Genomic DNA, 25,055 nt, shown 5'->3' with positions numbered 1-25,055 from the left:
CACTCAGAGTGGACAAAGATGTTTACTCCTTGAGGTCCAGATATAAATACTCAGAGATTGTAACATCACCTGGGTGCTTTAAGAGAGTAAAGAGTACCTTCTGTGACATCACTAAACTTGGGGCTCTCAAAGGGAAGATCATCAACAGTGTTTTGCATCTCCTGAGACAGAGCACAGGACTGCAACCAAGCAGCCCGATACATTACTACTGCTGTAGCCATGGAGAGTGCAGCTGTGTTGGCAGCATCTAATGAAGCCTGGAGAGATGCCCTGGTGATTGTCTGGCCTTCTGTTATGAGGGCTTAAAATCATCCTCTGATCCTGTGGCAGGTATTCAACAAAAGATGAGAATTTAGAATAGTTTGTAAAGTTACATTTTGTCATCAGGGCTTGGCAACTGGCTACTCTGAACTGTAGCAAGGCAGAGGAGTAGCTGTTCCATCCCAGGAGATCCAGTCTTTTTAGCTCTTTATTGGATTGTGTAGAGTGGAACTGAAGTTGTCTGTTCCATTCACTGACTGCCTCAACGAGGGAGTTGGGTGCAGTATGGGAGAAGAAATATTCCACGCCTTTGGGTGGGATGTAGTATTTCTTAATAGCCTATTTATAAGTACGTGAGATAGTGGCTGGCACTTGCTACATAGACCATGCAGGGATCAGGAGAGCATCATTGATGGGCAAGGCAATTTTGCCAAGGAGATGTGTGAAGAATATCCAACAAGTATTGGGGTTCCTACATCTCCTCCAACAGAATATGTAGGGTCTCCACTACACATTTCATAAGATCTTGAAAGGCCCTCAAATAAGCCAACATAAGTGATGAGGGAGATATGATAGCCTCGTCCAGTGGAGGAAGAGGAGGATTTCTTCGCCCACAGGTGGCTCTTGCTCCTCTGGAAGGGCTTAAGAGTAACCGATGCTGCTCCTGATGACCCTCTTATGAAATGGGAGCTGTAGAACTGTCCATCATAAAGGGGCCAATAGATTCCAATAAGACCACTGTGGTGGAGCACAAGAAAAGAGGTCAGGATCCCACGGATGTCCTTGCCAGGGTTGCCCTGTTAGAAGTTTCATAATCAGGGCATACCTCAAATGAGGGAGGTGGAAAGGGGGAACCTCATACAGATCCCTTAGAATCAGAAGAAGTGTCATTGCCCATGTCAATGGGAGGGACAAATGGTGTCAGTACTGGTGATCAAGTTGGTATGGGAGCCCGAAATGGATCCTGCAATTGCATGGGAACCGTAGATTGACAGTGTGAAGATACTGGAGCACACTGAATTGGTACCAGCCTGAAATGTGTCTCTGTTATCTCTAAGAATTTGTGAAGGACTGGAGACTGTGATGGTACCTGCGGACAAACACTACTGAAGATGGTAGCAGAGTGTAGGTAGGCTTTGGGAGGACAGGCCATACCAGGTAACGTTTTTCAGTACCTTTCAGAAGTGGTGATTCTGTCTCCTCCAGGATCCAAAAGTCCTCAGGGGTTAGAAAATGGATAGTACCAGACACACCAGGTGGGAAACATCAGGAGTCAGAATATCTGGTGGTACCAGAGATGGTACTGCAGTACAATCAGTGTGTCCTTCAAATCTAGATACTGAAGGCACTACTGATGTCTATTTTGACTTGGCTCTGGAATCCTTGTGACACGGAGGCACAGACTCTGGTCCCAATGCAGGTATTATTTTAGGTACTTTAAAAGACAGTCTCTTGGTACAAAGCATGGTCTTCTTATCTGGTGCCCTGGTCGCAGTACCAGAGAGGATGGGTGTGTCAGTGGTACCCGTGATGGGACGCAAAGTCTCCAGAGACACACATCAAGACAGTGACTTTCCTTTTCTCCTCTCCAGATCTGGAGAAGGTAGTCTTTTCTTCTTTTATAGTTTACATGGTTCTGAAGGCCCCAAGGGTCTTTTCTTACCACTACAGTATAGACCGGGGTAGGCAACTTATGGCATGCATGCCAAAGGCAGCACGCGAGTGGATTTTCAGTGGCACTCACACTGCCCGGGTCCTGGCCACCGGTCCGGGTAGCTCTGCATTTTAATTTAATTTTAAATGAAGCTTCTTAAACATTTTATAAACCTTATTTAGTTTACATACAACAACAGTTTAGTTATATATTATAGACTTATAGAAAGAGACCTTCTGAAAACATTAAAATGTATTATTGGCACGCAAAACCTTAAATTAGAGTGACTAAACGAAGACTTGGCACACCACTTCTGAAAGGTTGCTGACCCCTGGTATAGACGGTAACTGGAGCTCTCTGTGGATCCAATGTACAGCAGGATGCCTTGCATCCCACAGGTCTCAGCAAGTGCTCCCTTAAGAAGAGTTTGAGCCTGTCCTCCCTCCATTTCTTAGATCTACTCTTAAAGCCTGATCAGATCTTACATTTGGGAGGGGACAAGAGAGTCCTCAAAGCAGCAGAGGCAGTTTGAATATCCATTGCTATGGGGGAAAGACCTATGGAAAGTCTAGCAGGGTTTGAAGCCCAGGGTCTTGGGAATAACCCACACTCACGACCGTAGATTAAGGCCTGAGAAACAATGGCTCAAATTGGGCAAAAAACAGAAGAAGGGAAGGAGAAACCCCTTCACCTTTGAAAAAGCACAAACTCTGCTTTAAAAAAAAAAAAAAAATTTAAGCAAGTGTTGTAGCGAGCTGAGGCTAATTAATGGATACTGCACTACTCCATGACAAGCTGCAGGCATCTGAGAAGAAACTGGAGTGGCAGTGGGTCGGCTCCTCCCTGTATACTCATATACTGGATCACAAGGGCATCTAGCACTCAGGCAAGGACCCTGCTGACAAAAATCTCTGATCACGAGTGCACAGACATGCGCAGATTCTGACATGGAGCACCTATACTTGAAGAAAAAGATGATGATGCACATACATAATGCCTGCTGGAGCAGGCCATTAAATATTAAAATATCAATTTTAGATGTATTTTCCTTTGCTCCTTTCTTGTAACATTAAGATTCAACATATTACCAAACTCACTTCATGGTCAAAAAGTAAGAAAAATTTGAATCAACTGTTTTGGGGAACAGGAATCACCATTTCTATTAGAATGATTGTCATGTTACTTAAAAAAAAAATTAAACCTGTACAATTTAATTGGCTGTTTTATTCCAGGCTTTAACTTTATAAAGAATTCAACAACTTTTGATTATTTTTTTCAGTATTTTTTTAAAAAAAACTGTATACACCATTAGATTTTTTTTTTTTTTTTTACTTCTGAATTGCATTTTTGGGTTTTTGTGCAAAAGTCTTCCCAGGTGGACTCCAAAAGATCTAAATAATAATAATGCTGCTTATGGGAGAAATTGAGATTTCTACATTGAGAGTAATAGAAATTAGAGATATTGGACAAGATCTTCTTGTGTGTCCAAAAGTGTACACATTAAGTCAGGGGTATGTGTGCAAGTGGTTAAAGCTCATTTTTGCAGTTTCCTAAACTGGTGATTCTCTTGGCAGACCAGTTCCCTTGTGCTGTACCAGCAAAAGCAGTATGAAAACTAAACAGGTTTGGAGTAGCATAGGAGCATCCCAGCCATGCTTCTTCTTTGTTATGCCAGCAGCAGGGAAAGTGTGAGGCAGAAGAGTACATTGTCAACTCAATACAAGCACAGGATCACCCTTACACTGAAGTATTGTTCCCCAGTTTTATGGCAGATGATGCCAACAGTGCAGTGCATAAGGGCCTTACCGTACTGGAGGCTCTGACCCTTTAAGTTCACGTGACAAGTTGACTGTCACATTCAGCTGCTCTCAAAATGCTTCTATTTATAATCATGACACTACAATAATGTCTATTAAATGTGATATTAAAACTATATAAGCAATGTCAAGAGCAAGATAAATTTTTACAACTTTTCTGCAGTCATTTACTTACTGAAGAAATGCGTTGTGATTTCAAAACAATCAGGAATAATAGAAAAAAGGGAACATCTGTTAATTTTGTTTCTGTATCCCAATGATTGACAGCTAAAAGCACCAATGAATTTTTTTGGGATGATTGGGATTGGTAGCTTTAATACAGAACATACACAATTCATGTTTATGAATCCTCAGTGAACTGATGAACTCTGACTGGCAATCACTACTAATACAGAGCCAAAACTTAACAGGGAGAAAAAACAAAAACATGAGTATATCTAGGGTGAGATACAACACATCTTTTAGCTGTCTAGAAATAGAGACCAATTTAAGAAGCTCCCCTATGAAGTACAGGTGATCCCCACAGACACTTGTCAACAAGATGAGAAGTATATTTAGTCAACAGCCAAAAATCTAATCAAATATATTTCAAGTTCAGTCCAAGCCTGATATGCAATACTTATTCTAAAATGATACTGTGTTATTTTCAGGCACTATATTTCTGCATACTGACAGATCTAATAATATAGGGTTTCAAACTATAGTCTGTGAAACACTTGGTACTCTACGATGAAGTAGCTGGTCACATGGTGCAGACTCTCTTTGTTTGGAGGTACTAAACTGCATTAAAAGACTGCTAAAATATTACTTTCCTCATATAAGCAATTATCACAGGGATACTGTGCAATTTTAAGTGGGAAGTGGAAGGACTGTCCAATGTTTAGAGCACTGGCTTAGGATATGTGACACCCAGTGTTGCCTAGTGTTTGGATATTCTCGCTCTCTCTATTCCTTAACATAGCAGGCAGCAGAGCCAGAGGTAAAAGACTTTGGTCTCCTGTTCTCGCTGGCCACACCCATTGCCTAGGCAGTTCAGTTTTCAATTCTTCCAAAACAGTCCTCTCTCACCCACATATTTTTAAACTGCTTATATAGTTAAAAAAGCCCACTAAATTTAGCAGTAGATAAAGAGAGGTTACTTATCAGTAACTGTTGTTCAAGTCACTTCTCTGCATTCTCATTTATAGTGAGTTACCCAGCAGCAAAAGCCACATATCTATTGGTGGGCTCATGAGCATCCTTGAGCATCATATGTCAGATGCCTAGTCTGTATAGGAGTGTGCACCCCAACCATCACTTCCTTCTCCACTGCCACAGAGGGACCCTCTGTCGTATCTGTCAGCTACTCATTCTCTTAGGTTTCGCTTCAGACATCTTTTTATACATTGTTAAAAATCGTTTAGTGTTCTATTTTAGTATAGTGTAGGTAAGGTTGGAAGGATTTCTCCATTTCCTCAGATCCCTAGATGCTCAGTTTCAGCACCACATCTATGCCCAGTACTAACCCCAAAAAGCTTTAATAGAATGCACGAGACATCTTTCTTTCCAGAGTCAAATGTGAACACACACTTTGAAAGAGTTCTGTATGCTCTCTTCCAGTGGGTAACTCCCCATAAGCGGGTATACACAGAGACTGTCAAAGAAGATACCTTTGATCCATAAAAAAAATACAAACAAGAAAACTTTATGAACATCTCTCAATGACCACTAAGTAGATTGTTTGTAGCCAGAGTCTTGGCTACAGGAATCAAATTAACAAATAAAAATGCATACTGTTTGTGATATGTAGCTATCCTATGCACTGTACTATATTGCAAAGAACTCTAAAGAGGACTTCAAAAATCCTACTGTACCTGATAATGTTTTCCCTACTATTGTTACAAGGAGCACCTACAGTTACTACACTGAAAATGATTAGAGAAGAAATTACTTCTCTCTACTCCCCCCCCCTCCATCCCCCCACATACACACAGTTTACATTTTGCATTTGACCTTAGTCAGTTTCACCATAGAATCAGGCATTTTGTCCCAGTTGTTTATGCAGGTCTTTCCACACAGTAACATGGGATACAAAAGCCATTTTAAAAATTAGGAAAATATGACTGTAAAAACCAAAAAAACTGGTCGGGGGACTCATTTGTAAATATTAACTGAAACTATCTCTAGTTCATTTTTTTAAAGTGACAATGGGCTTGTCTACACTGCCTCACAGTTCGAACTGTGGGAGTGGGAACAGCAGTGTGCACAAAATAGCTGCACCGTAACTCCCCTGTGTGAATTTTCTGGGTGCCAACTAAAAGGTTCCTGGTTTGCATTAATGTAACTGTTTGAACAGAATTACATTCATGCAAACTAGGAACTAGGGCTGTCAAGCAATTAAAAAATTAATCACAATTAATCACACTGTTAAACAATAATAGAATACCATTTATTGAAATACTTTTGGATGTTTTCTATATTTTCAAATATATTGATTTCAATTACAACACAGAATATAAAATGTACAGTGCTCACTTTATATTTATTTTTAATTACAAGTATTCGCACTATAAAAAACAAAGAAATAGTATTTTTCAATTCACCTAATACAAGTACTGTAGTGCAATCTCTTTATCATGAGAGTTGAACTTATAAATGTAGAATAAGATACAAAAAACCCTACATTCAACAATGTCAAATTTTAGAGCCTGTAAGCCCACTCAGTCGTACTTCTTGTTCAGCCAATCGCTCAGACAAACAAGTTTGTTTACATTTGCAGGAGATAATGCTGCCCGTTTCTTGTTCACATTGTCACCTGAAAGTGAGAACAGGTGTTCACATGGCACTGTTGTAGCCGGCGCTGTAAAATATTTATATGCTAGATGCACTAAAGCAGGGGTCTCAAACTCCCGGCCCGCAGGCCCTCTGCGGCTTGAGAACCTCCCCACTGCGGCCAGCGGAGGAAAGACACATACAGCCACGCTGCTGGCTCTGACCGCTGCAGGCACAGCCTCCCGCAGGTCCCATTGGCTGGGGAAGAGGGACAGAAATACCATCACTAGTCGCTGGGCAGAGTCAGCCATGGAGGCAGCATCACTTTTTTCCACAATGAATATAAACAAGTCAAAATACCAAACAACTATCTGATGCACCCCTTGCTGCAATCCTCAAGGTTTCAACTACTCAGTCACTGAGGCCAAACATCAACAAACTGACAGAAGTGAAGTGTTGCCAGGTGTCTGGCAAACACTAAAAAAATCTCTGGCAGGCAAAGAATTGTATAAAGTTGTATGACAGTTTTATTATTTCTATGAAATTCAAAATAAAAAATACAATATAAATGTTTTCTTTTCTGAACACCATCTTCAGTGACATTATTGGCCTGCTGGGGGGATTTGAGGACTGGCACTGGCCAGTTTGAGACCCCTGCACTAAAGATTCCTATGTCCCCTCATGCTTCAACCACCATTCCAGGGGACATGCGTCCATAATGATGGGTTCTGCTCGATAATCCAAAATAGTGCGGACGGACGCATGTTCATTTTCATTATGTGAGTCAAATGCCATCAGCAGAAGGTTGATTTTCTTTTTTTGGTGGTTTGGGTTCTGTAGTTTCCGCATCGGAGTGTTACTCTTTTAAGACTTCTGGAAGCATGTGCCACACCTCGTCCCTCTCAGATTTTGGAAGGCACTTCAGATTCTTAAACCTTGGGTCGAGTGCTGTAGCTATCTTTAGAAATCTCACATTGGTACCTTCTTTGCGTTTTGTGAAATCTGCAGTGAAAGTGTTCTTAAAATGAACAACATGTGCCGGGTCACCATCCAAGTCGGCTATAACATGAAATATATGGCAGAATGCAGGTAAAACAGAGCAAGGGACAAACAATTCTCCCCGCAAGGAGTTCAGTCACAAATTTAATTAACATTTTTTTAACGAGTGTCATCAGCATGGAAGCATGTCCTCTGGAATAGTGGCCGAAGCACAAAGGGGCATATGAATGTTTAGCATATCTGCCATGTAGATACCTTGCAATGCCAGCCACAAAAGTGCCATGCAAATCCTGTTCTCACTTTCTGGTGATATTGTAAATAAGAAGAGGGCAGCATTATCTCCCATAAATGTAAACAAACTTGTTTGTCTTGGCGATTGGCTGAACAAGAAGTTGGATTGAGTGGACTTGTAGGCTCTGACGGTTTACATTGATTTTTTTTTTTTTACATAACTGCACTCAAAAACAATCTACATTGTAAGTTGCACTTTCACGACAGATTGCACTACAGTACTTGTATGAGGTGAACTGAAAAATACTAATTTTTTTTCATTTTTACAGTGCAAATATTTGTAATAAAAATAATATATAATTATTTCAATTACAACACAGAACACAATATATATGAAAATGTAGAAAAACCATCCAAAATATTTAATAAATTTCAATTGGTATTCTATTGTTTAACAGTGTGATTAATCACGATTAATTTTTTTGAGTTAATCACATGAGTTAACTGCAATTAATTGACAGCCCTACTACAAATCTTTTAGTTCGCACCCTCAGAGTCCACACAGGGGAGTTACAGCACAGCACTTGGGTACACAGTGCTATTTACACTTCCATGGTCCAAATTGTGGGGCAGTGTGGACACAGAGGCTGTATTTCCAGTTAGTGTTTTTTTAAAAACTTTTGATTAGTCCCAAACTGGATTTGGAGTGGGAATGCCCCTGATTTGCAGAGTTCTGAGGACAGTGGGAAGAGATACTGAACTCCCGGGATAATAGGTGCCGACTCTGTGGGTGCTCCGGGGCTGGTGCACCCACGGGAAAAAAATAGTGGGTACTCTGCACTCACTGGCAGCCAAGCTCCCCATGCCCCCCGCTCCATCTATACTTCCTCCTCCTCCCCCCGAGTGCACCGCATCCCCGCTCCTCTGCCTACCTCCCAGCGCTTCCCGCCCAGCCGCTGCCAAACAGCTGTTTGGCAGCGTTAGCACGCTCTGGGAGGGAGGGGGAGGAGCAGGAATGTGGCATGCTCAGGGGAGGAGGTGGGGAAGAGGCGGGGCCGGGGCAGGGATTTGGGGAAGGAGTTGGAATAGGGACAGGGAGGGGGTGGAGACTTTGGAGAAAGGGTTGGAATGGGGGGTGGGGCCTCATGGAAGGGGTGGAGTGGGGGCGGGGGGCAGAGGGGAGGTCAAGCACCCACAGGAAAAAGGGGAAGTTGGTGCTTATGCCCGGGATGCATCTCTCAAAGGCTGTTAGCAGATGCAAAGTTGACCAATTCTACAACATTTAAAAAAAACAAGCACAAATAACCAACTTGCAGCCTTTCTATTTTGTACATTATGAGCCAAGGATACTCTGACAAAAGTATTTCCCCAGAGATGACCAACATGTAAATAAAACAAATCAGTACTAAACTGGTGGGAAGGAACAGGTTGTACATATTGGACATTTCCTTGCATAAGACTTTTTGGACAGGAAGGCTGAAATCAAAGAAAAGAAGAAATCTGAAATTGTTTTGTGCTGTTTCTCTGAAGAAGAGACAACTGAACTTCACACACGAGGTGTGTGTCCAGCAATAAAAGGCAAAATCGTTAGCCTCCAAGTGACAACCAGCTATGTTCCGGAATTAAAACAACAACAACAACAACCCAAACAAACATTCTCAGTAGCTTCCTGGAATAAAAAGATATTTTTGGTTATCTAATTTCTCTTCTATTTCTCATGTCCACAAGTTCTACAGTGTTGTACAGGGAGAGAAGGAGAATTGTCATTTCAAATCTGAATTAGGCCCTATCTACTAAAGGAATGACAAAGCAGAGAATTTCTATGCCCATCAGAGAATAATTCTAGATTACTAGCCCTTTAACACACACTCTGTATAAATTATTATACTTATAGAAATATTCCACTTTACTCATTCTATCAGGGGATGGGCTGTGATCTTGCTTGGGGCTTCTGAAAGCTACAACACATCCACCACCACAGAAGAGGAAAATTGCACTGCAGAATACATAGGAAATACGTTAGATGCCTATTTATATAAGAGTGTGTATGGGTATCTAACACACACGCACACACACACACACAAATGCAGTATTAGAACTCCAATCAACTGATTGGATAGGACTGACATATCAGAAGTAGGAGAAGATAGAGAAATTTTGATGGAATTTACCATATTTCTCCTGCACTCATACATAGTTCAATACTAAAGTGGAATATACACAGAAATATGACGATCCTAGGGTAGGAATGTAATTAAGTATAACTATATACATCTCATTTTTTTTCATTTGAGAAGAATTTTTTTAAATAATCATGAAGTCATTAAATTGCAGCACTCTTTCATCAGCTGAGACTTCCAAGTCATTCTTCTAGAGCTTTGACAATGTATGTATAGAGGAATCAGGCAACTGCTTTCCAGATCTAACTGTTCAACTGAATATGGATTATTAACCAATTTTGCTTTCCTGTATACCCAAACAAACAGTTTATCATTCCAATAAACCTAGATATTTAAATCAATTCTCAGCAGGGTGGATAAAAATCAATGATTTTTTTTTAAAGTGTCACAAAAATCTTCTGTATAGAAAGATTAACCTAAATAATCTATTTACCCAATTGGACTCAGTGCTCAGTCATACCATGAAAGATGCTTAGTTTTGCAGTTCTCAATCTGTGGATTTGTGTCTCCAGAGATAACATGCTTGTTAACAGCAAAAATGTTTTAAAATAAATAAATAATATATAGAGGTGAGAAATAACAGACCTAAACCCTATTGTCCTTCTGCAAATTTGTGTACACAGAGTCAATCCCTTACCTCTCTCTAAAAGTGCAAAGTTTCAAAAAGTTCAGTGAATAGAAGATCGTTGGGGGCGGAACAGACCTGGACAAGGAGAAGAAGTCTTGAGATAAATGTGAGAAGGGAGGGTCAGGCAGTAGAAACAAAAGCGAAACTGTTTGAGCAGCACATTCCAGAAGTCTTGAGGTCTTTCTGAGTATAGCCTTCATTGATTTGAGAGCTACCATACCATTCTCTCATTAGAAGGGAAAACCTATAATGGCAGCAGGCCATAAAAGAGACCCAGTTGGGGAATATTTTAATGAAGTTCCTCTACCTGTGGGTAAGACAGGCATGTGTGCAAAATGCAAACAGTGCAACAAAGAAACGCAAGGCCTCGTTGCCCGAATGAAACAACATCATGAGAAGTGTTCCTTCTCAGGAGGAAGCTGTGTTGAAGATGATGAAAGGAACATGCAGGATCTTCAGGTTGGTAAACTTTTTTATTTCATACTTCTTTCTTAAGGACTGCCTGTCTTCCTTCTGGACTATTCTTGAATGCTCATGTTTGAGCAAAAATATCGTTGTTACTCTATGGTATGTTTTGTTAAAAATATTATATGTCTGCTGTTGAAGAAAAAAATCCAGAATACATAATATTGTTGTTTTAGTTAAATAAAACAATTTAAATGTCTGTCTGGTGATGTTCTCCTCCTAATACAGCACAGCAAGAAAATCCTCCAAATATTAATGATTAACCTGTTGAATTGGAGATAGTTCACCTCCCAATGACTTCATAAATATCTGCTTCAATTACCTTTGGTAAATGAAATAACCAAACATTCATTCATTTTCTAATATAGCTGTAAAACTAATCTGAAAAGTTTTCAGAATAAATCACTTTAAAAATGTATAGTGTGTACCTTCTAAAAATGAAACCTACATCTATCTCTGAGTTGTGAAGAATATGTATTAAGGTTATAACAACCAACAAGAATGCACTTTTATGTAGAAATCCATGATTAAATTGAGTCTTCCTGACTAGTGATTTAAATCAAATCCACTGACTCTCAGCTTCAGATAGAGCTCTATCCTTTTGGTCTAGCCAAGTTGCCTGTGGCACAGGACCCAGGACGAGGTAGGTGGTTGTAAAGCCACCTTTCTATTGCCACAGTCCTCGGTTCTAAAAGACAGGTAAGTCAATCCCTCCTGAAGGCAGCTATAGCTCTTCCTGACATGTAACTATTTCTTCTTCCTGGTAAGTCTCCTGTAGCTTATGGTCTAAATCAGGGGTAAGCAACCCGTGGCACGCAAGCTGATTTTCAGTGGCACTCACACTGCCCAGGTCCTGGCCACTCGTCTGGGGGGCTCTGCATTTTAATTTAATTTTAAATGAAGCTTCTTAAACATTTTAAAAACCTTATTTACTTTACATACAACAATAGTTTAGTTATATATTACAGACTTATAGAAAGAGACCTTCTAAAAACGTAAATGTATTACTGGCACGCGAAACCTTAAATTAGAGTGACTAAATGAAGACTCGGCACACCACTTCTGAAAGGCTGCCAACCCCTGGTCTAAATCATTCCTGTGGGCAAAATGTATACCATCTGATGATGAAACTCCTATTGGAGCACACTTTGTACTCAATTCAAAAGAGAAGACGAAATGGGGAAAAGTATAAAACCGATATAGGGAAAAGATCAAAAATAAGAGATGCATTGTTATAACCTGCATTCATGTGAAGGAACTAAAGCAGAAAAATGGCCCTGGAAGTGTGAAGTTGAAGATTTCCTTACTGCTGTGCTTCTGGTTTATCACGAGCAACAGTGATACCACCCTAAAGTTATAGACTGGTGAACTGAGAATACAGGAAAGAAGATGCACTTGGCCCACAGGCAGCAAGTACGTAGGCCAAGGGTCAGCAACGTTTGGCACGCGGCTCGCCAGGGTAAGCACCCTGGTGGGCCGGGCCAGTTTATTTACCTGCTGATGCAGGTTCGGCCGATCGCAGCCCCCACTGGCTGCGGTTCGCCGTCCCGGGCCAATGGGGGTGGCAGGAAGCGGCGCAGGCGAGGGATGTGCTGGCCGCAGCTTCCCGCCGCCCCCATTGGCCCGGGACGGCGAACCGCGGCCAGTGGGGGCCGCAATCGGCCGAACCTGCCGCGTCAGCAAGTAAATAAACTAGCCCAGCCCGCCAGGGTGCTTACCCTGGCGAGCCGCGTGCCAAATGTTGCCGACCCCTGACGTAGGCTATTTACACACAGAACAAATTTAAAGTAACCTTCTCTGGTTTCAATTCTTAAGAACTAATTAAAAATAATTATTAAACTTACCTAAATGTAGCAGTGTAAACTGGGCTGCCAATTCCTTTGCATCTTCTAATGTTGTGCAGAGTTTGTCTGGCATAAAATAACTCTGGGATCCATTTGCAATAGTAGGAATAACTATTTTATATACCAAGAGAACTTTTCCATCCTGACTTGTTGTTGAATATAAATAATATTCTGGTGGTGCCCAGTTATTTTTGTTGCAGTAATAATCCAAATGCATTACTGCAGAACTGAAATGATTGGATTTTAAAGAATACATGCTAATTGGAGTAAGCTTTGTCCCTGGAAAAAATGGGTAAGTACACCTTTCAATTTCAGGGGGGCTTGGACTGTGCTGACCATTAAGACGAATTGAAAGATTTGCTGGTTTTCCTAATGATTTTTGATGACCATCTTCCTTGTTAGCAAAAACTAGAATATTTTCAGAATTGGGACTAATTTGACCATTAAGATGCTGTCTCCAAGTGCTTTCTTTGTTTACAGGTTTTGCCAGTGTTACCTCAATACTAGCACCATCAATGCATTTTCCATTCATAATTGACATAGCTGCAACTGCATCCTCTCGGTTGAAAAAATGAACAAAAGCATAGTCTCTCAGTTTCTTTACACGTTCAACTGCTCCTGGCTTAAATTTGTTAAATTCAGCCTTAATTGCATCCTCTGTAGTAGAGATCATTAAGTTTCTTACATACAACACTTTAACCCTCTGCATTGTTTCTTCATCAACTTCTTTCTCTGGGTCTGCCCAGTCTACTTGAATAGTATGTCCCCATAGCTGGAACGTTCCTAGGACAAAGTAGTATTAAATTTAAGTAAAATGCATAATACTGAAAAAAGAAAGCTAAGTGATAAATAATATTCATTAACCATTCCAGGAACCAAAACACTGGAATAAGCCTATGTTATTTATAATACTAAATTTGAAACAAGCCACGATGAAATGTTTTATTTGCATTCACTTCGCTAAACAAACATTGCTTGAAAGTATAGAGGTCAATAAGAAAAATAAAACTTTGCAAAAAATTCTTCAGCAATGTTCATCTGTTTAAAAAGTACTCAGTCTGCTTTTGCTTAAACCACAACCAGTGCCAGTTTTGCTAAAGATCATTGCTTTTGTGAAATCTATGTGGTTTCAAGTAGTCAAAAATTTTGCCAGTTGATGATGCAATGTATTTTTAAAATAGTCATACTTGGGGGGAGGGGACGACAGGGAAACAAAATACAAAATAATGTGTGTCCATGTTAGAATGAGCCCTGTTAATTTATTGCCCCAATATGCATTAAAACAAATTCACTGAAGATCATAAAGCATGTTATGTTTCTAAAAAGTTCAAATTTGAGTGCCATGCCATTTTTCCCCTTACATTTGTTGAGTTGGCCTTATTATTTCTCCTGTTACTTTTCAAGGCTTAGATAAGCTTCTTTAAAGTCAATGCTTCTTGTCTGTGACCAACATAAGACTTTGGGTGAAGTCAATAGGAGTTCTGTCAATCATTTCAATAGGACCAGGATTTCACACATTTTCTTTGCCTTTCTTTCGTTTCTCCAACTCTGCTTCCCCTGATCTCTTCACTCCTTTTCCTTCCAACTCTCTCCCTTGCTACTGAACCTTTTGCTCTCTCTCTCCCCCTTTCCCAATTCCAGTATCTTCATCCCTCAATTTAAAAAAATCCCTGTCCAGGATAGAACTAAGCGTGTGTCAAGTCCCACTGAAATCAACTGAGTAAGATAAAGGTGGTGTAAGCACAGATCTATTTTAAATGCTTTGATTTATAAATTGCACATTTAATATTAAAATTAAAGGCTTACCTGGAATTAGTTTTCTTCTAGCCATAGCAGCAGCTCTGTGAGACTCATATTCTACAAAGGCAAAGCCACGGTTTTTAGTTTTATCAGTAGCACTTGGATAAACAATAACATCAACCACTCCTTCTGTAACTTTCTTCATTTCATCCAAGATTTCTTCTTTCTTTTTCTCTTTTGGAATAGCTCCAATAAATAATCTGCAGTTGTCTAAGCTTACACAGACACCAATAAATTTTCCTGGACGAATTTCATAATTATTAAGGATCCTGATGGCCAGCTGGGCTTCTTCTTTAGTTGTGTACATCACAAAGGCATATCCTCGATTCTCGCCACTAAATTCCATCATCAATCTGAATTCATAAATCTTCCCAGCTCTCTCAAAAACAGGAACTAATTCATCTTCATACATATCACGAGGAATCTTTCCCACAAAAACTTCACAGCCACGAGGTGGGGGAGGACCTTCCCAACCTTAAAAAAATTGTCCAGCAACCAGTAAGTATGAATGCCATAACCACAACTTTCTCAAACAATATTTTTTCAGAATTTGTAAGCACATTTCTGATGTATTAATAATACTGTACAGTATGTTACAAAGGTTATTATCGTATTGATTTATGTCATCTTTTCTTGATTCCCTACAGCTCTGAAAACAAGACAACCCCATTCAACATTTTCGGTTTGTTTGTTTTTTAAGAACTTTTACTAAGTTCAATAAAGCAATTAGAGGAAATACATTTTACACAAATAATTTTCAAAGGTAAATCCCTAATGCTTTGTCCAAAAAAAGTCAGTTACATTCTACTGTAAGGGAGATGTGTCAAATTTCCAAACTACACATATCTCTGCATAAAATTAATCCAAATCCTTCCCAGACTACAACTGAGATATAGTTATGGCAAAGGTTTCCAGATACATACTGCTTAAACATACAGAACGTATTCATCCAAAAGCTAGCTCTTTTCCTGGTGCTGTGTTTATGAATTGCAAGAGTGTCATACTTCATGAAATGACAACTTCAGCTTCTCTTACCTGGCTTTATAAATAACATCAAATTGATATTAACATTATCTAGAGCACTTTTATGAATGAATGTGACCTGTCAATGACTTATACTATAAATACCCGATTGACTCTTGGGGAGGGGGGGATTGTGAGGGGGGACCTTGTAGGGTGGGGAGGAGCCTGTGGCACCAGCTACCAAGGGGAAGAGCGCCGGGGGGGCACCTGCTGCCACTTCTGCCATGGCTGCGGGGGAGCCCCGTGGGGCCAGTAGCTGACCCGGCCGCCCTGGGATCACTGCCGGGAGTTGCTCAGCTGTGGCTGCTCCCACTGCCCCCAGGACTGCTGCTCAGGCGGTCCTCGGGGCCGGCCACATCGGTCACTGCTCAGGCAGTCCCTGGGGCCAGCTGCCTGGGGCCGCTAGAGCAACAGCTGGCTGCGGGGCCATCCAAGTGGCTGGCTTCAGAGCCGCTCCAGCAGTGGCCGGTGTGGCTGACCCCAGGGCCACCTGGGGAACAGCCACATCAGCTGCTCCAGAAGTTACGGTGCAGAAGTTACAGTGGTTGCAGGAACTGACTTCCGCAACCTCCGTGACAAACATGGAGCCTTAATCATAATTAAATCACTTGTGCACGTTCACACAACACTCCTTGTGTCGGTGGAGTGCGTCCGCAGTTGGTACTCTGGCACTGACAGAGAGCAGTGCACCATGGGTAGTTATCCCACTGTGCAAATCACTTTCTCCTGCTAGGAGTTCTGGATTAGTAGTGGATTACAGTGCATCATGATGCAAGATCACTGCCCCCCATGATGCAGTTTTCTCTATCCCATAATTCCAAGGGCTTCCAACTGCATTTCATGCTGTTTTTCAACTGCCCCTGTAAGCTTTGCCCTCATTGCTGTGCTAGGGCCAGTCTTGTGAGAAGTGTTATGAATAAACAGAAATTCATGCTGCCTGCCCTGCTGTGTGCTATGGAAAGAAACAATTCAAGACTGATATTGGCATTCATGGAGCAGCTGCACTTGGTGGACCATTGCAATTGGGCTTGAGAAACAAGCAACGAGTGGTGGGATCAAATTGTGATGCAGGTATACAATGACACGCAGTGGCTACAGAACTTTTGTACGCTCAAAGCCATCTCCTTTGAAGTGTGTGCAGAGCTTGCCCCTGCCCTGCAGCGCAAAGACACCAAAATGAGAGCTGCCCTAATGGGGGAAGAGCAAATAGCAATCGCTGTGTGGAAGCTGGCAATTCCAGACTGCTACCACCCAATCGCGAATCAGTTTGGACTTGGGAAGGCCACCATAGGGGTTGTGGTGATGCAAGCGTGCAAGGCCATTAACGGCCTCCTGCTACGAAGAACTGTGACTCTGGGCAATGTGCAGGAAATATCAGATGGCTTTATGGCAATGGGGATACCTAACTTCGGCAGGGCAATTGATAGCACGTGTATCCCAATTTTGGCTCCAGACCATCTTGTGATGGAGTACATCAACAGAAAGGGCTACTTCTCTATGGTATTGCAGGCACTGGTAAATCGCTGGTGTTGTTTCACTAACATCAACACGGGCTGCTTAGGAAAGATGCATGATTCTGGCCTGTATAGAAAGCTGCATGCAGGAACTTTCTTTCCAGACCAGAAGGTTCCAATAGGGGATGTGGAAATGCACACAATGATCCTGAGAAACTCAACTTACCCCTTACGCCTGTAGTAGGGTTACCATATTCAAACATTTAAAAAAAGAGGACACTCCACGGGGCCCCGGTCCCGCCCCCGGCCCTGCCCCAACTCCACCCCTTCCCCGCCCCAACCCCACCCCTTCTCCGCCCCCATTCCAACCCCTTCCCCAAAGTCCCTGCCCCAACTCTGCCCCCTCCTCTGAGCACCCCGCATTCCCCCTCCTCCCTCCCGCTCTGATCTTGGTTGGGGGTTGCTAAGTGCTTCCCTGCTCCCCACTCGCCCCGCAGCCCCTATGCCCTTGCCTACCCTGCTCCTCCTCACCCTGCAGCCTCTGCACCCCCCCGCCCCGTGCCCCTTGCTCCCCACTCGCCCTGCAGCCTCTGCGCCCCCTGCCGGCCCTGCCCCTGCAGCCTCTGCGCCCCCTGCTCCCCAGAGACTTCAGAGACTGAAGCAGCACATCATTTTGCCAAATGCAGTTAGGCTATGTTGTCCTCTGCATTTTTTGTCATTTGACATACTGCTGATGCTGTTTTGGAGAATGGTGTATTTCCAGCATGGTCAGAGTCGGTATTTTTTTTTCAGAAGTTAGCAAAATTTGTATGTGCTACACCAGTGCCTCAAAAACTGTGACCCATGGCTCCCTTGGAGAATCATGAGGGGTTCATGGGAGAGCCACGAGCGTATGAGAATTTTTTTTTTTAAGCAGATATGCCCATTTTGAGTTTTCCCCTAATTAAGAGACTATTAAACTAAGCTTAGAAATCACTGGGGTCTTGTCCTGCTGCTGCTGATACTGTGACTGGAAGCATCTCCATGCCCTCTTCTCCTGCAGGGGGCCCTCAGCAAAGAGACTTCCTGCTGGGGGAAATATTCATCAGAAATCTCTGCTGAAGGCCCCTGCTGAAGCAAAGGGCAGAGAAAGGCTCCCAGTGTAAGCAGCACCACTGCATTAGCGGGTAGGGGGCTGAGGCAGAGACAGGTGAGTTTTATTTTTATAATGGAACAATTTTTACCAAGTGCTAAGCGTACATGTAAACAAACATTCACCTAAAGACGATTTTAATAAAGTTAAACAAAAAAGGAGGGAAATACACAATATGGTGATAGTTACATTATGTTTGGGTTTTCAGGTCTGGATACTACTTTGGAAAGTCCACAGCCACAATGTATCATTTGTTTTCGAGCATTAGTAAATGAAAGTACAAGGCCATGGAAACTACAGCAACATTTAGAAAGCAAACACCTAGAATTTGTAAATAAGAGCTGTGACTTTTTCCTTCGGAAACAAGGAGAACTAAGGAGGCAAAAGAGTAATGTCTAAATAAGCAATTGTTCCTCAAAAAGCCTTAGAAGCATCTTATGTTGTAACCTTGCAAACTGAAAAACATAAACAAGACCTTTCTACCAGCAATAGACATGCATAGAATTATGATTGGGAGACAAGAAACCATAACACTGAAAAACATTCCTATGTTAAATACCACAGTCCGTCAACATGCTGATGGATCTTGCAGAAAACATCCAGGATCAGCAGACAGAACAAGTTAAGAACAAAATCCTCAATAAATTCATAGTGGATGAAAGTTTTGAATGGACTGTGTGGGGGGCTGTGCACTGATGGGGCAGCAGCCATGACGAGATAGAAGAGCAGGCTTGCAGAATGAGTAAAGTGGCACCAGCAACAATTTGGACTCACTACATGATTCACCTCCAAGCTTTGACATTTAAGAAGCTGCAATGTGAAGTATGTGAGGCCCTCAACAGTTACCAAATTTGTTAATTCCAGGCAGCAAACACACATTTTATTATGCTGTGCAAACAGATGGGCTCTGACCACACTCCACTTGTTTCACAGAGAAGTCACGTGGGGAAGTGTTACAACATGTCTTTGAACTGAGTGACAAAAAAATTTTCCTTCTTGGGAAAACAGACCTTGCAGATTACATGTGTAATGCTGACTTCTTAACTATATTAGCTTACCTAGTGGAAATATTTGACAGACTGAATGCACTGAACCTAATACTTCAAGGAGGAAAGCAAATATACTAGATATGAAAGGAAACCAGGCAATTCATGAAGCAACTTTGTCTTTGGAAATGCCACACTGAAAAGGGAGTTACCAAGATGTTTCCAGGGTTATCACGCTTTTTAACAGAACAGAGAGTGAAAGTAATCAAAATGCCACTAAAGACCAAATATTGACTCATTTGTCTGAGTTGTATTCCTATTTTGATGAATATTTTCATAGATTTGAACATTAATTTTGTTACTGATTGGATTAAAAACAGATTCTCAGTAACACACGACTCCATACCAACCTTAAGTATCACATTGTCAAGTGATCACATGTAGAAGATCACATATTTCAAATATAACAATCCAGGAATTCCGGATTTCTGTTAATGGACAGCATAAAGAACTCAGTGATGAATCCATGAAAGTGCTGCTCCCAGTTATCTTTGAGTCTAGGTTTTTACCTATGATTTGTGAAAACTAAACACAAATATTTAAATCTGGAAAACACTGTGCAACCATGCAGTTTGAAATAGGATCACTCTTCTCATTAAAATCTTCAGTTGTGTCCAAACATGTCAAAAATTCATAATTTTCAAATTATTGTTTTAAAAATCTGGATTAGATCACATTATATAATTAAACCAACTGAATAGTTAAATAAAGGTCCGAAACCAACCAAACTAGTGGTCCCTCTTGAAGTTAGTGTCCTGAGACAGTAAAAAAATAAAAAAAATAAATGGTATTTAGTTGTGGGGAGCCACCAAATTGTACAATATCTGTAAGGGAGTTGCTGTACTAAGAAGTTTGGGAACAATGGTACTATACACATTGTTTGACAGACTATACTTAACATCTCCAAATTATAAAACATAGCCTTTGTTCTGTTGAATTATGCTTATTGTATTTAAGAATACATCAGGGGTGACGTATTCTACTGAAAAGTGAGTGGGGGGGGGGGCACAAGGCCCCACCCATTCCATGATCCCACCCCTGCCCAACCTCTTCTCCTGAGGCCCTGGCCCCCGGCCAAACCAGAAGCCAGGCTAGGGAGCCCAGACCCCTCCACCTGGCAGGGGTGGGGGCCCCCCCACGAGAGCAGTTCCCAGCCTGTCTCCCCACCCAGGGCAGATGGAAGGTCTGCGGCTCCCCACAGCTGCCCACGCAGCTCTTACCCTGACCCAGTTCCAGCTTCCAGCCTGACCGGGGGTGGGGCTTCCAGGGCCAAAGAGCCACAGCCAAGCCATGGGAAGAGCCTCCCGGGCAGCTGTGGGAAGCCACGGACCCTCCATGTGCCTTGGGCGGGAGGTCCAGGGAACAGGGACACAGACCGGGGGCTGCTCTCGGGCCCCCCCCACCCTGGGCAGGTGGAGGGTCCATGGCTCCCCACAGCTTCCCATGCTCCCCAGGCTATTCTTACTCAGGCCAAGCTCCAGCTTCCGGCCTGGTGGGGGGGGGGGGGGCCCGGGGGCCGGGGGGGGGGGGGAGAGACTGAGAAGGGGACCAGGCCTGTGGTGGAAAGTGGGTGGGCTATGGCCCCTTGACTGCCCCCCTTCCCATCACCCCTGGAATACATTTGTAATTTGGTTTCTGAAACAAGCTTCTAAGGCCTAGATCCACAAAGGAACCTATTGCTCCACTCAGCATTGCCACAACAATAACGTGATTTTAGTCAATTAGGCAATAACGGCCATCATGAGGGTCTGGCTAGAGAATCTTGCCTGTATGCTCGGGGTTCTGCTGATCGCCATATTTGGGGTCGGGAAGGAATTTTCCTCCAGGGTAGATTGGCAGTGGCCCTGGAGGTTTTTCGCCTTCCTCCGCAGCATAGGGCAAGGGTCGCAAGCTGGATGATTCTCTGCAACTTGAAGTCTTTAGATCACGATCTGGAGACTTCAACAGCAGAGTTAAGGGAAAGTGGGGGGGTCAGCTTTTGTGGCCTGCATCATGCGGGAGGTCAGACTAGATGACCATATTGGTCCCTTCTGACCTTAAAGTCTATGAGTGAGAACTGCCATCCAGGAGAATCCTCAACCCAAAGTTAGGCCCCATGGCTCCCTATACAATGCCAGGGAAGAGTTAGGCACCTGTAAAAGATCCACAGATGCCAGCATACTGAGTGGCAAGCCATTAAGATAACAGGAAATGCTGAGGAGAAGGGCATGGCTTAAGTCCTGTTCATCAAAAGCTAATTAGGCAATATCAGTGCTAAGGATTCACAGCTGTGAACCCTCTCCTGGAGTTAGGTGCCTAAGCCAGGTAAGCCATTCCTCACAAAATACCAGAGAAAGAAAAAGTGAGAGCAATACCCCCTCACCCCATTATAGCCAACAGCATAGTGGTTAGGGCACTCACCTGGGAGGTGGGAGACCTGTTTTCAAATCCCCACTCTGTTCAGTTTGGTGCAGGGACTTGAACTTGAGTCTCCCATATCCCAGGAAGTGCTCGAACAGTGGGGGTATGGAATCACCCTGCTCCTGTCTGTCTTTTCTGGTTTCCAGATTGGGCCATGATAAGAGGGAGAACAGCAGCATTAACTCGAGATACAACTCTAATGTTGTTCCTAACCCAAATCCTACGCACACACACAAGTCTCCAACTCAAGTGGTGGTTTAAACTCGAACTAGCTCACCTATTGGGGGGGGGGAGGGGAAGTTGAAGGCCAAGTGCTGCTGATGCTTGAACTAGTAATACTATAGGGTCTTGGGTCCAGATTTTTTAAAGGTATTAGGCATTACTCAGCTCAACATCACAGTGCCTTTAAAAGTAAGTGCCTCAGCTACTCTGCACTGCTAATACATACAGGCTATGCTGCTCGAGTGACGTTTTTGCTGCTCTCACTCAGGCTCAGCTAACTCAACAGGAGTTAACTCATGGGTAGATAACTTGAACTAATACTGCATTGCAGTCAAGCCCAAAGCCACTGAGACTTTCAAAAGTGACCTGCAACTGCTATAGAGCATAAATGCAGTTTCCACTATTGTCTGTAATTTTATCAATAAAATCATTTGTGCTTAATATTCAATTATATTATTCAGCATAAAAACATTTTTTCTTCAAGTCTGAGCAAAATTCATTGAGCTGGTTTTGAATTATCCAAGTAAGAAAAACTGCAGTTTCCCTACTTGTTCCAATCAGAAATTCTTTATTCATATAACTTTAAAAGTGTGAAATAGTTCAAAATTTGGCTGTAAATCTCATGGTGACTTAAAAAAAACAAATAAAATTTGAGGAAAACTCATTCAAAATTAAAATCATATCTGTTTAAAGTTGACCATGTTGTGCATGCACAGCAGAATTTTAAGTGCATTCTTAAGTGAAGAAAGAGTTATTAATAGGACTGTCGATTAATCACAGTTAACTCATAGGATTAACTCAAAAAATTAATTGTGATTAATCGCAGTTTAAATCGTGCTGTTAAGCAATAGAATACCAATTTAAATTTAGAAGTAGGACTGAGTGGACTTGTAGACTCTGAAGTTTTACATTGTTTTATTTTTGAGTGCAGTTATTTTTTGTACATAATTCTACATTTGTAAGTTCAACTTCCATGATAAAGAGATTGCATTACAGTACTTGTATTATGTGAATTGAAAAATACTCTCTTGTTTTTTGCAGTGCAAATATTTGTAATCAAAAATAAATATAAAGTGAGCATTGTACACTTAGTATTCTGTGTTATAACTGAAATCAATATATTTGAAAAAGTGGAAAATAACCACAAATATTTAAATAAATGGTATTCTATTATTTTTTAACCGTGCGATTAATCACGATGATTTTTTTTAATAGCGCAATTAATTTTTTTAATCGCTTGACAGCCCTAGTTATTATTAAGTCCAAACCTCCACAGCCCTGCCCTGCCACCATTCTTAAACTAAACATGGATCCCCCCGCCCACCCTTAGAACAAAAAGAGGAAAATTCTAAAATAAATAACTCCATTAATGATATGTTAAATTGGGAAATGAAGCATTAAATTCAAGAAGTTATACCTTAACTTGTATCTTCTTCCAGGTCACCTTAGTCTCACTGCACATATGTGTTAGTATATAGGCCTGTCTCTTAGCTTGGGATAGAATTTTGGGTTTGATTTTTGATATTTTTATATCCTTACTAATATGTGAACAAAGAACAAACACAGTGTGTGTTGCTTCTGCCTAACCAGATGGCGTTTATAGCACAATGAGAAGAGATAAGGAAGAGAGTTTAAGCGTTGCTGGGTATGGTGGGAGCTTAATATACGAGTGTACACTTGAAGACTGCCTCGACTCCTATCTCAAGGCAAGGTCAAGAAACCAGTCGGGAAGGGCAAGAGGGGATACGGGCAGGGGAGGGGAGGCATAAGAAACACTAAAAATCCAGAGAAAAGGTGACCCTGGCCAATACATAGCCGCACTCCTTACCCCTCCCATGGGGATAAAGGGGGTGGTACCGAAGTCCCCAGACTCGCGACCCTCCAAAACAGAACATGACCATAAATTGTAAGGGATGGGACCAGGGGCATGCACTACAGGTATAATCAAGCCTGCCAAGAAGAAGGAGGTGGGAAAAAAGGGGACATGGAAGGCTCTGTGGCGTACAGAACTATGGATATGCTTGCTTGATTAACCCCAATAAACACTGCATTGCCTGCACTTCAGACTTCAGGACTTCTGCTTTCTGTCTGCATGACAAGAACCAAGGGAGGGGCAAAGGGAAAGCCCTTAACAATATGATGTATTCTCAATTCCCTGTTTTCTTTGCTAAATGTCAATTTCAGTGGTTTAACTGGGAAAAAAGTAAAGGCAGAACTTGGCCTGGTATTTTTATAATTTCAAACAAATGCTCACCTGGTGGAGGACCACCAAATTTTCTTTGTCCATTTTCTTGAACCATGCTGTAGCCAGTCTTTTCCATCAAAGCTAGTAAGGCAGCCTCATTCTGAGTACCAGTTCGGATTTTGCCACATCCATTTGTTACATCTGTACTTTCGTCATGCATATTTGCAATATCTTCAACAAAACATTAAGATAAAATTTCATAATACAGAATTCTAAACTTATCCACATACAATAGCTACTAAAAGCCAGAAAAGTAACAGCATAAGTTATTTCAACTTTACCTCATGAAATTCTTCCCTTGAAGGAGTAAGCTTTTTTGTTCTAAACTATCAAGTTATCATCTATATATTTTCTTGCAAATATGGTCTCATTTATTACAATAAAATTACGCATGAGAATACAGTACACATAAGCATTAATAATCTGTAGGATATAGCCTGAAAGTTCTGTTTTATGTGGTTTACTCGCCAATGGAGTGTCACGTGGTGGCCAAGTGCAGCGCTTTCTGCCACAGTTTCCTCTAATGTCATTAATAAGTTCACCAAGGCTTTATGTAGGGAACAATGCCCCTTCTGAGGGGTCTAGTTTATTAACCTAAAACCCAATGAAAATATAAGTAAGACTTCACCCCAGGATCTTAGAGTCAAGTATCAGTTTATCCATTCCCACCTGGGTCCTCCATTCCCCTCCAGCAGGGTTCTCAGCTCAGTACCTTTCCTGGAGTCAGGACTCCTGCCACTATGGAGAGCCAGAGGTCTGCAGAGAGCTATTCACTGCAGCTCTTCTCTGAGGCAGCATGTAGTTCCTGACAGGCTGAGCTTCCTGCTACTGTTTGGGAGTTTCCTATCCCTCAGAGAACAGCTTCCAGGCCCTTGCTCCATTTACAAATCCCCACAAATGCAT

The 25,055-nt window shown here is 41.9% G+C and overlaps 1 protein-coding gene across 1 annotated transcript in view; it reads right to left on the bottom strand.

The window, feature by feature from the left end:
- The window catches only part of RBM46 (RNA binding motif protein 46), a 30,680-nt gene extending 6,368 nt beyond the window's left edge, over positions 1–24,312 (bottom strand). Inside the window, exons 1-3 of the mRNA XM_024198252.1 lie at positions 24,162–24,312; positions 14,637–15,104; positions 12,831–13,613 (exon numbers count right to left, since the gene is read on the bottom strand). Of these exons, the coding sequence (XP_024054020.1) occupies positions 12,831–13,613; positions 14,637–15,104; positions 24,162–24,312 (1,402 nt within the window). The remainder of the gene's footprint in view (positions 1–12,830; positions 13,614–14,636; positions 15,105–24,161) is intronic.
- Between the last annotated feature and the right edge of the window lie 743 nt (positions 24,313–25,055).

The sequence above is a fragment of the Terrapene carolina genome, unplaced genomic scaffold (genome assembly GCF_002925995.2).
Source record: "Terrapene carolina triunguis isolate 2854851 unplaced genomic scaffold, T_m_triunguis-2.0 Scaffold66, whole genome shotgun sequence".
Classification (NCBI taxonomy): Eukaryota; Metazoa; Chordata; order Testudines; family Emydidae; genus Terrapene; species Terrapene triunguis.
Note: the sequence above shows the minus strand (reverse complement) of the source record. Positions and strands in the feature narration are given on the sequence as shown.